The 11,522-nt window shown below is 46.2% G+C and overlaps 2 protein-coding genes across 3 annotated transcripts in view; one reads left to right on the top strand and one right to left on the bottom strand.

Annotated features, from left to right (window-relative positions):
* Positions 1-1,646, bottom strand: part of CFAP43 (cilia and flagella associated protein 43) — an 89,868-nt gene extending 88,222 nt beyond the window's left edge. The window contains exons 1-2 of one of the 2 annotated variants that reach the window (XM_084772184.1): positions 1,464-1,646; positions 37-290 (exon numbers count right to left, since the gene is read on the bottom strand). In XM_084772184.1, the coding sequence (XP_084628310.1) occupies positions 37-290; positions 1,464-1,528 (319 nt within the window). In that variant the 5' untranslated portion in view covers positions 1,529-1,646. The remainder of the gene's footprint in view (positions 1-36; positions 291-1,463) is intronic. The other variant, XM_084772183.1, reaches the window with a different exon arrangement.
* An 8,332-nt stretch (positions 1,647-9,978) lies between these two features.
* Positions 9,979-11,522, top strand: part of LOC311592157 (uncharacterized protein) — a 32,873-nt gene continuing 31,329 nt past the window's right edge. Inside the window, exons 1-2 of the mRNA XM_084772170.1 lie at positions 9,979-10,119; positions 10,212-10,320. Coding sequence (XP_084628296.1) covers positions 10,086-10,119; positions 10,212-10,320 — 143 coding nt within the window. The 5' untranslated portion in view covers positions 9,979-10,085. The remainder of the gene's footprint in view (positions 10,120-10,211; positions 10,321-11,522) is intronic.

Below are 11,522 nucleotides of genomic sequence, written 5' to 3'. Positions count from 1 at the left end.
GGTCGGGTGGGGGTGGGGGGAGGGGCTCCCAGATACCTTTTAACTTGCTTCTTCTGCTCAGTGCAGGAAAGTTGTATATATAGATGATGGGTCTTAGTCTGCGGTCAGAGAAAGCCACCACCTCACCAGGGACGTTCGCTGCCACGGCGCCCACAATGCCGTTAATACACTGGAGGACGGTCTTCTTCTTGGTGTCGAGGTTGATGAATATTACGAAGTTCCCAGAAGCGTAGCAGATGGTGTGGTCGTTGGCAAAATGAATGTTCTGACTAGGGAATCCTTGCACCCATCTTTGAGAAAACACAGCTCACCGTCAGCATTACTACGTGCTCTTTCCCTTTTTTCACACAGCAACCAGAAAGCCACCCCAATCCTTAAAGTACCATGCTTCATGTGTAACTCCCTTTCTGATGCTGTGTTGCAGATGGACACGCATGCTCTCTGTGAGAGCAGTGTGAGGCAATGAACTACAGGCATTGAAAGGTCTTGGGCTAGTGAGATGGCTCTGTAGGTAAAAAAGGAGCTTGCAATACATCCGGGCCTATTATCTTGACTTTTGTTTGTTTTGTTGTTTTTAGCTAATGAAAAACTACTAAACAACTAAACCAAACGTCTAAAACAACTAAGTCAAAAATCAACTAAACAAACAAAAACTCCTTTGAGTAGGACAGTACGCCATGTGGTTGTAAGCCACATAAGCTGCTTCATAATTTGCACGCATGAAGACTATGTGCCTGTTTTAGACCTAAAAATACACACAAACGCATGAAACAAAAGGATATTAAATCCATGGGAACACGGGGTTAGAACATAAAAGGTACACTTTAGGAGAGGATTGTGTGGTGTGTATATGGTGGAAGGAAAGTCTGAGATAAGGAAAAGTCTATTGGGGGCGGGGCCTGGAAAATTCTATTTCATTTAAATGTTAAAGATTTGTTTGAAAATGGAGGAAGGAGAGTGAAGAACACAGATTTTGTGTCCCCTCATGAAAGTGGACAGCAGTGACAGAGGATGCGCAAGCAACACCCCACCCCCAGAACGTGGAAGGAAAGGAAATGCTTGCTATATAGCTCTTCCAGATTTCTGAGGCCTAGAGCCAGTGCACATAAATCAGGAGAGGGAGGGAAGGAAGTTAGAAGGAAGCGACCGACCCACAGGTCCATCGCTGGTGGGAATCGCCAGGAGAGCTGAATGGGCTGCAGGCTGTGGGTCTGACTGCGCAGGGGGAAACTGAGGCAGGAAGAGGCTGCAGAAACAAAGAGTGGGGGAGAGACACACTGGGCAAACAGGGGTGGGAAAGTGAAGGGCGGTCATCCGGTGAGGGGATCGAGAGGCTGGGCAGAAGAGGCTGACAGGGAGGATTGGGGGGGGAGAGGTGGAGGGAGAGAAGCGGAGTCTGCAGCGAGGAACCGAAAGGGTAGAGGGTCGAGGGTAGGGATTTCCTGACGCTCTGAACCCCGCACCTCACGGACAGGGAGGACCCGGCGAACTGCGCGGAGACATCTTCGCGCTCCCGGCTTTGCGCCATGCCCACCCTCTCGGTCCACTCGGGGCTGCGGCCGTTATTCCGCAGTCCTGCGGGGGTCGGGCTAAGGCGCCCCGCGAAAAAGCCACTGTTTACACCGGTATCCGGGAGACCGGGAACCCGCGCCCATTGGCTGGCTGGATAAGCCTATAGGCGGGGGTGGGGTGGGAGGGAGTGGGGGTAAAGCTAGGGGTGGGACCTTTGGCTGTGACCTTTGACTGTAGATGCTGGCTGGAGTGGCTCCGCCTAGGCAAATAGGTTCGGAATCAATAAATGTCAAGACAGCTATTAATTTTGCGTACTGCTCTTGCTCCTAGAGACATGCCTGAAATGTTTGATTTATTTCCCTGTCACGGTAGGGCCTGCTTTCCCACCCTAAGAAAACTAGAAGCAGGAACTTGCCCAAGAGTTCAGAATCCAGTAGGCTGAAGGCCAAGTCAGAATCCCAAGTGCAAAGGGCCCAATGGTTGCATAACACTTCAAAAGTTCCCTGTTAGCAAGGAGGCTGACAGAATAATCCGGTGAAAGATGGGCCAGCTCTTCTCCCCTGATCCTCTTGCCTCTCCACCTTCCTGCTGTGTAATCCTTTTCCTCCCCTGGGCGTCTCTGTTTTTCTCCAGTTCTTTCTTTCCTACTCAGCCACTGTGAACTAAAAAGCAAACAAAGCAAAACCCCAAAAGGATTTATTTCTGGGTCTTCAATTTGATTCCACTGATCCACCAGTCTGCTTCTATGCCAGTACCGCGCAGTGCAGTTTTTATTACTGTTGTTCTATAGTTCAGCTTGAGATTAGGGATGGAGTTACCTCCAGAAGATCTTTTATTGTGTAGGATTGCCTTAGCTATTTGGGGATTTTTGTTTTTCCATATGAAGTTGAGAATTGTTCTTTCAAGGTCTGTAAAGATTGTGTTGGCATTTTGATGGGAATTGTATTGAATCTGTAGGTTGCTTTTGGTAAGATGGCCATTTTTACTATGTTAATCCCACCCATCCATGAACATGGGAGATCTTTCCATCTTCTGATATCTTCTTCTATTTATTTTTTTTTTCAGAGACTTCAAGTTTTTTTTTTTCCATACAAATCTTTCACTTGCTTGGTTAGAGTTACACCAACCTATGGACACTTGGTTTTTGACAAAGAAGCCAAAACCATATAATGGAAAAAAAGATAGCATCTTCAACAAATGCTGCTGGTCTAACTGGATGTCTATGTGTAAGTGCAAGTAGATCCATATTTATCATCCTGCACAAAACTCAAGTCCAAGTAGATTAAAGAGCTCAATATAAAGCCAGAGACACTAAATCTGTTAGAAGAAAAAGTGGGGAAAAGCCTTGAGCTTATTGGCACAGGAGACAACTCCCTAAACAGAATACCAACAGCTCAGGCTCTAAGATCAACAATTAATAAATTCAGTCATGAAATTGAAACACTTCTGTAAGGCAAAGGACACTGCCAACAGAACAAATGACAACCTACAGACTAAGGAGAAGATCTTCACCAACCCTATACCCAACAAAGGGCTAGTATCCAAAATATATAAAGAACTCAAGAAATTAAACACCACCAAAACAAATAATCCAATTAAAAATGGGGTACAGAGCTAATCAGAGAATTCTCAACAAAAGAATATTGAATGGCCGAGAAATACTTGAAATGCTCAACTCCCCCTAGTCATCAGGAAAATGCAACTCAAAACAAGATTCCATTTTATACCCATCAGAATGGCTAAGATCAAAAACCCAAGTCACAGCACATACTGGGGAGAATGCAGAGAAAGAGGAACACTCTTCCATTGCTGGTGGGAGTGCAAACTTGTACAACCACTTTGGAAAGCAATCTGGCCCTTTCTTAGAAAATTGGGAGTAGTTCTACCTCAGGATCCAGCTATACCACTCCTGGGCATATACCCAAAAGATATTCCACCACACAACAAGGATATTTACTCAACTATGTTCATAGCAGCTTTATCTGTAATAGCCAGACTCTGGAAACAGCCTAGATGTCCCTCAGTCGAAGAATGGATAATGAAACTGTGGTACATTTACACAATGGGATACTACTCAGCTATTAAAAACAAGGACATCTTGAAATTTGCAGGCAAATGGGTGGAACTAGAAATGATCACCCTGAGTGAGGTAAACCAGACCCAGAAAGACATGTATGGTATATACTCACTTATAAGCAGACATTAGCCAAGTAATACAGGATAATCACACTACAATACACAGACCTAAAGAAGCTAAATAACAAGGAGGACCCTAGGGGATGCTCAGTTTTCATTCAGAAGGGCAAATAGAATAGACACTGGAAGTGGTTAAGAGAAGGAACAGGAGGGGAGCCTACCATCAAGGCCCTCTGAAAGACTCCACCCAGCGGGGGAATCAAGGCAAATGCTGAGACTCACAGCCAAACTTTGGGGTGGAGCGCAGGGAATCTTATTGAAGAATTGAGGGACAGAAGGACCTGGAGGGGACAGGAGCATCACAAGGAGACCAATGGAGCCAACAAATCCGGGCTGGGAGTCGGGTGGGTGGTGGTGCTGCAGAGACGGATGCACCAAGGTCCATGCATGGTGAGGACCTAGGCCCCTTGCTCGGATGTAGTAGATAGGCAGCTCAGTCTCCTTGTGGGTCCCATAGGAGTAGGGGCTGCCTTGATGTGGACTCTGGGGCCCACTCGTTGATCACTTCCCCCTGACAGAGTGAAGAGGATGCTGGCAGACCAGATGAGACTTGTTAGGCTAAGGTCAGATGATCGAGGAGGACTAGGAGAGGGGGAGGGGGTTGCGGAGGGAGGATGGGGCCAGCAGGGGAAAGCTCAGGAGGGCGGCTGCCTCAGCTCGGTGGAAAAGCAGTAGGAAGCTGAGCAGAAAGCAGGCTTTATATAGGGGTTCCTTGGGGGTGTGCCTGGGGTTGGTGGGATTTTTATGGCTGGATCTTGGGCAAGTTTAGAGTTTGGCGGGATTTCATGCTCAGGGATTGGTGGGATTCTTTTTCATGGCCCTGGTTTTGAGCTTGGGGTCAAGTCAGGGTCATGCTGTTCTTTCCCTGGCCCACAGTAATAAACTATGGGTGGTTCAAGTAGGCTGAAGCAAGGTCAAGTTATAAAGAGAAAGCCAGGGATGAGTGTATCAAAAATTTGAAACAATAAGGCACAGCAACAATATTTAATAATGAGAGTGATGTTGAGGTAAAAGAGGAAGATGCGCAACTGCGGAGCCATAGGAAAGGGAAGAGGCTTCTTGAGTGAGCCTGGCAGCTGAGAACGAACCATTCTAACACCAGTAGCATTTGCTTGGGGCCTTACTCTCCAGCTGTAGCCCTCAAGTTTTCTAGGACTCTTATCAGAATTTCTTTTTCAGTACAAGGAAATGTCCTAACCCCCTTGTGCAATCCTCGTGGCTCCTGGCCATACCTTATCATTTAAACCCCATTCAAGGCACCTTCTATACCCTTACACGCACCCTCTCTTTTTGAGACAGGGTCTTACTGGTTTGCGTGTGTGTGTGTGTGTGTGTGTGCGCGCGTGCGCCTGTGTGTTGGTGTAAGCCATGAATCTTGCTCTTTACCTGAATCAGGTCTCAGCCTTTCTCGACCAGGCGCGTTTCTCAGGCTATTTTCAGTGAGAGTGTGGATGTGTGGAGCTATGCTTCGCTGACTTCACAGATGATGCCAGTGAATGAGTTATTTCAGAAACATAAGTGCCCACATTTGTGGCTTTCCATGTGCTAGAATTTATTTTGGAGCAACAAGCTCACAAGTTACATCAATCCCACTGGCTTTAATTAATCAACTACTGGTTTCACTTGGTAACTGTGGCCATTGGCAATCATTCTAATTACTATTATGAACTCTCAATTACACATCATATTACACATGAGCACACACACAATATATGTTGGAGAATGTGCATGTTATGGAATGACTAAGAAAGAGTTAAAGCATTAAAGAAGAGTTCAAGGGGGAAGGCAAGAGTGAAGTCAAAGGGATGCCAAGGCAGGGAACCCAGGCACTGCAGTGTTCTGACTCAAGATTTTGACAGCACAGAGCTTCAAGCAAGGCTTGTTGGGCTCCAAGTCAGGAAGGGAATTGATGCTGAGCGGGAACCCAGTGCATAGAGCTTGGAGGTCTTTGCCTGCTGATCCTGTGATGCAGGAACATGATGGTCTGATGCTTCCTAATGCAGTGATGGGTATCCTGACGATCACGTGATCCAAAGGATGCGTTTGCATCATTCGCTGCTTAGATGCATCTCATGTGGTTTGGACATACCATGTACCCATATACTCCTGGTTTAATTTATTAAGTTTATAGGTGGTCATAGTTTGTGTGAATAGTTTATCAGTCTGTGTCTCCTGGCTTGTATTTCACAAACAAGGAAAAGAGTAATCCAGCCCCAGAATTGGGATTATTTTATAATATGGTGTCATTTAGGACAAAACAATTCCTGGAAGCGACTTTTTAAAAAATATATTTTATTAATTTATTCATATTACATCTCAATTGTTATCCCATCCCTTGTATCCTCCCATTCCTCCCTCCCTCCCATTTTCCCCTTACCTCCCTTCCCCTATGACTGTGACTGAGGGGGGACCCCCTGTATATGCTCATAGGATATCAAGTCTCTTCTTGGTAGCCTGCTATCCTTCCTCTGAGTGCCACCAGGCCTTCCCATCCAGGGGACGTGGTCAAATATGGGGCACCAGAGTTTGTATGAAAGTCAGACCTCACTCTCCACTCAACTGTGAAGAATGTCCTGCGACTTTTTAAGTACACTACAGAGTGACTTAGAACAGTCTGAAACCCGGTCGCTTCAGTCTGAGGTTGGGGCAGAGGCTAGACAGATGTCTTGTGGGAGTGCCTTTTGTATGAGGTCACAGCGGCCTCTGTGCAAGGGTGTAACCTGCAGATATTTGTGGGGGCTGGTAATAGGGTTAGCATGTGCACAAGACCTTTCTGGCTTGATTTACTTCATTTGCTTAAACTTGCATTAGTTGACACAAGTCACTCCGTTTTGATTGTAACAACATTCGCTTTCCTTTTGCACTGTCTTCTCTCCTCGATTTCCTTCCAAAGGAACTGTGCATGCAGGTACAATTTCTCCCTTGGTCAAACCAGAGGAGATGGGAAAAGATCTATTTCAATGTATAAATATAGACTTTTGACAGATAGCACATCTGTGTCTTCTGTGGCCGACATGACCTGGACACAGAGTGACAGGAGGAGAACGCTGTCTTGGAGGTCGGACTCACCTAGAAATAATTAAACCCAAGCATTTCCCAACCTTGGCACAAGGTCTTTTGGACTGAGCTGGGGTGGTAGGCCCTACTCACTGTAAGAAGTTGAGCCAAACCTCTGACAGCAGCACTTCCACAGTTGTGAATATTCAAAAGTGTCTAAGGATTCATGAGAAAGGGCAACAAAACAAAACAAACAAACAAACAAATCCTTTCCTAGTTGAAAAGTATGAAGTCAGAGTATTAAAAATGTCAGACGCTGGCCGGCCTTCTGGTTTCCTCTGAGCCTTGCAATGGGCTGAGAGCTGCAGATGCTGAGAAACCCCAGGCAGCAGGAGGAAAAAGTGCACATTTGCTCTGACAGGCAATATGGCAAGCTCACTCTATACTGTAGTCGGGAACAAAGCATTTTCAGATGACCAGCCAGTCTACAGGCAGAGCTAAGTAGTGTCTGGTCTACTCAGTAGCTGCAAATGGAACAGACATAATGTCACATCAGGCCTTTTATCCCATTCCGGTCGCCCACCAGGTAACTGTGTAGGCGTTGGGAAAAAGTCAAGTGTTTTTAGTAAAAGCTTTCAAGTTTCTGCAGAGTAACCAGGGCAACTGCTACAGCACACGTCAAAGGTGTTCTTTTAGAGGAAACCTGGTGGGCGTCCAACAGTGTATTGCTTAGTGGTTTGACCTCAAAAGCAGTGCCTTTTGAGTCAGTCCTGAGAGAAGGCTAGGATTCTGAGCTGACAAACTCTCTGGCATTGTTGTTTGTGGAAGCTGATGGAAGGATTCTCAGGAGGATAGGCTCTTTGCTAATTCTTCCTCCTCCTTATTTACCATTTGTGCAGCCATCTGAAACCTCATTGGTTTCATCTTGGTTTAGTCATAAGGAATTCATAGAGTATAAACACCCTGGCCTTGGTACCTGTCTTTTGGGTTTGTAACAATGCTGTTGACAACATGCGTTTACTGGGTAACAGGTTAAAGCCTGGAGGCTGTTTGGTTTTTTTCGTCCTCTTACTGGGTTCCCTATCTATGTCAATTTGTCTTAACTTCTCACACAAGCTTAATGACAGGAACACCTAGCTACACATTCTACTTTTATCATTGATCTGACTTTCGGCCGATTACCTAGTCCTTCCGCGTGTTTTCCACGTTCCTTTGGACTAGAGAACAGTGCTTTCTTAAACATGGGTGTGCTCTGTGGCCTTTCTGCCAAGTGCTGCGTTGTGTTCTCCAACAAAAGCTTGAGTCAACAAAAAGACAGTTCAGATGGTGTACTGACTGTATTTGGCTTCTGATGATATTCTCAAAAACCAAGGTTTAGAGAAGTGAGCTCTCAAACTAATAGCTTGGAGTTCTTCTAGCTCTGGCCATTTAAGTATTTAACTCCTCCCTGAGGTGCTGACAGGAGCTTTAGGTTTAAGTGGAGGAAGAATTTGGGGAGCGGCAGGAGGCATGCACTATCAGATGGTGCCGATCAGGCTGTGATTTGGTTGACCATAACTCAGTCTGTTTCTGCAGAGTGACCTTGAGGGAGTCTTTAGGGCCTGTGTGGACAACCTGGTTTCCACAAGACGATGGACCCTGTTTTGGGGTGACCTTCTCATGGGATGATCTGTCTGCAAAGCTCTACTATTCCTGGAATCTAAGATGTCCTCAGGTTTAGAGGAATGGCTGAAATCTAACTGGTGCCTTTTCTGATATCTAGAATAGGGTCTTGTATTGAACAGTCAGATGTTTTTATTAGAACATCAGCTGTGAGGCAGTTGGCGTGAACTTCAACACCTGAACTTAATCCCGTCACTACAGATTGTATGTCTAAAAGTATGAAGTTACCCATTGCTCTCCTGAGAAGTTCCAGAAGGCTGTTGTGTCAAGTGCACACATCTGGGCAGTGAAGGTGGGTGTTAGCTGGAAGGTGAAAACCATTTCTTGTTACTAGGGTTTTACTTTTTCACCTTCTTGCAATGTAGCTAGTTAAAATTAGTCTCTTCAGGCTAACTATTGACACCTCAAACTACAAAAGATGCAGCCTTGTGCCATTTTAACTGTGGCCAATGGAGATGCAAGCCCTGATGTTCAAGTACTAAGTTCTCAACTGCTAGGACTTGGTATCATCTCTAATATAGTGCAGACAAATAACCTAGTACAGTGGTTTGCTGTAACAGTACTTTTTTTTTTTTTTTGAAGAGCTCATGTTTGCTAGTCCAGCCAATTGAGTACTGCCATTCCCTGGCTGTGTCTGTTAGCTATATCAGCTGTTTAAGTCACCTTGGTACTTTGTTCCAGTGTTCTGGTGAACACAAGAAAAAGCCAGGATCGAAACTGGAGTGAGCTCCAAGGACAGCCTCTGCTTCTCCAATAATAGAGCTGCAAACAAAACCCAGACAGTCTTCTGTAAATAGCACCGGAGTTACTAGCTTTCAACTACTTGCTGTATGAATCCTGGTGCACGCGGACTCCGCCCCACTTTCATGACTCCTAAGTGAAAAGTTGAAGTTTGCACACAACCTCTGGCCGGGTCTTTTGCCCACTCACTGTGCTTAAATCTGCTTCTGCTCTTTCTAAGGTTTCCAAACAAATGTTTTAAGGATCTAAGTTTGAAAGTACAACCACATTCTCAGGCTAATAACATCCAGATGTGTGCTCTTTTCTGTGGGCTGGAATGTGCTTCTGTGGGTAACAGAAGGGACGGTGGCCCATACATAGTAAGCTAGTACTGACAGAAAAAGGAAAATATTGTCCAGGTGGCTAGACCACCACCACAGAGTTGTTAAGTTATGGCAAGAGCCTTTCGAGCGAACCTTCTGGAATGTTGAGACCAAGCCATATAAGTTGGAAATCTTGGGGCAGAGCTAGAGCTGACAGTAAGGTCCAGGGGTTCCTAGCACCAAGGATCACAGCCCAAAGGGCCATAACATGTGAACTACCAAGGCATGCCAGGGAGCCCGTATGGGAGGTACCGGAGGCCAGGGCCAGAGTCCATTGTGAAAATACACAGGCAACCCCATTTTGCCTGGAAGCATGGGGTGGCTCCGAGCATCTCTGCTTTGGTAAATCTCCAGGTGGACTGCAGAGTGACACAAGGGACCACAAGTCCCCCTTTTAAGCGCTGACGGGTTGTGGGGGTCAGGGTGTGCCTCTGTGGTACTGTCCCTCCAGGGGGCGCTTTCCCTTTAAGCCCAGAGGCAGCTCCAGGCCAGGGGGCGCGGTCTGGGCGGGGCTGAGCGCTGGTTCTTAAATTAGCGAGGCTAGGCCACGTGTTTTGAGAGTGGCCCGCAAACGTCAGTGGGACCTGCGTGGCTCTCTGTCTGTTCTGTGCAGCGATGTCGGGGGCATCCTCCAGGAGCCTAGGGAAAGGTGAGGCTGCCCAGGCGGGGAGGCTCCAGGGATGGGGGGGTCCCCAGGATTCCCTTGGGACCTCGGCCCTGATTCCCTTCTCTCTTCTGCAGGAAGCGCGCCCCCGGGCCCAGTCCCCGAGGGCCAGGTCCGCGTCTACAGCATGAGGTTCTGCCCCTTCGCTGAGAGGGTGCTCATGGTCCTGCAGGCCAAGGGAATCGGGTGAGGATCAGGGCGACCACTCCGGAGCCCTCCGGGGCTGGCCACCTGGCTTCAGACCCTCGGAGCATTGGTTTTGGGTACAGGGGAAATATCCCCAGCCTTTTGTTTCATACTCTCTTTTCCAGGGAAGAGTTGTCACATTGTCACGGACCGTAGGGCTCTAGGGCAGCCTGTTTAAGCATTCTACAGCTTGGAAATGCTATTTCCGCAGTTAAATTAGTAGTCTATGCAAGGTCGTTGAACACTGAAGCCAGGGCTTAGCTATGGTCGCGGGATTCCTGGTCCACTGAACTTTGCTTTCACCTGGAGGCCTCTATAGTGCTTCTCATAGAAACAAAGGTCAGAGTCAACTTTTCACATGCACAGCCATGTGGGTGATGCCCTTGCAAATAAAGGGAGTGCCTAAGTTTGTTTGATAAGCCTCATTGAAACTAAGTCATTGACCTACGGGTTATCTACAGTTGGCAAGCCACTTGGCGTTTCTCTGATACCGCGTCCATTGGACCATTTTCCTTTCAATGCTCTGTGGAATTTTTTGAACAATTATTAGACACCTGCTGAGTTTCGGGGGCTGGAGAGATGGCTCAGAGGTTAAGAGCACTGGCTATTCTTCAGACGCCCTGAATTCAATTCCCAGCAACCATCTGTAATGAGATCTGGTGTCCTCTTCTGGCATGCAGGCAGAACACTGTATACATAATAATAATTAAAAAAAAAAAAAAAGAAAAGAAAAAAAATTCAGGTATACAGTTAAAGTTTGCAAACTACTTTTAGTCCATGGGGGAAAATTGGCTAGGCAGGTAGTTCTTTTTACTAAATGTTAAGATGTATAAAGAAGTATTTTAAAATTAACTACCACTTCATAACGATTTTATTTTATTTTTTGGAGAAGAGATCATGGTTTAAACACATATGAAAATATTTTTGGCATTATTTACCTAAAGCATTTTTTCTGCATTAGTCATAACTTTTCCCATCATTAGGAAACTCAAATGGAATTGAAAAACAAAAGATATTTATTGTCCTCCTGCAATGGGAAAGTCCAAGAACAGGGAACAGCTGGATTCAGAGGCACACTGCCTTGTGTTACATGTTTCTGCTGAAACTCTGCGTGGAAAAGAATTACATTTCTCAACCAGCACTTCTCCAAAGCAAGGTTGAAATTATTTTACCCTAACACTTGGGAGGCAGGCTCTTACAGG

Source organism: Acomys minous, assembly GCF_964271855.1.
Source record: "Acomys minous genome assembly, chromosome: 2".
NCBI lineage: Eukaryota > Metazoa > Chordata > Mammalia > Rodentia > Muridae > Acomys > Acomys minous.
Note: the sequence above shows the minus strand (reverse complement) of the source record. Positions and strands in the feature narration are given on the sequence as shown.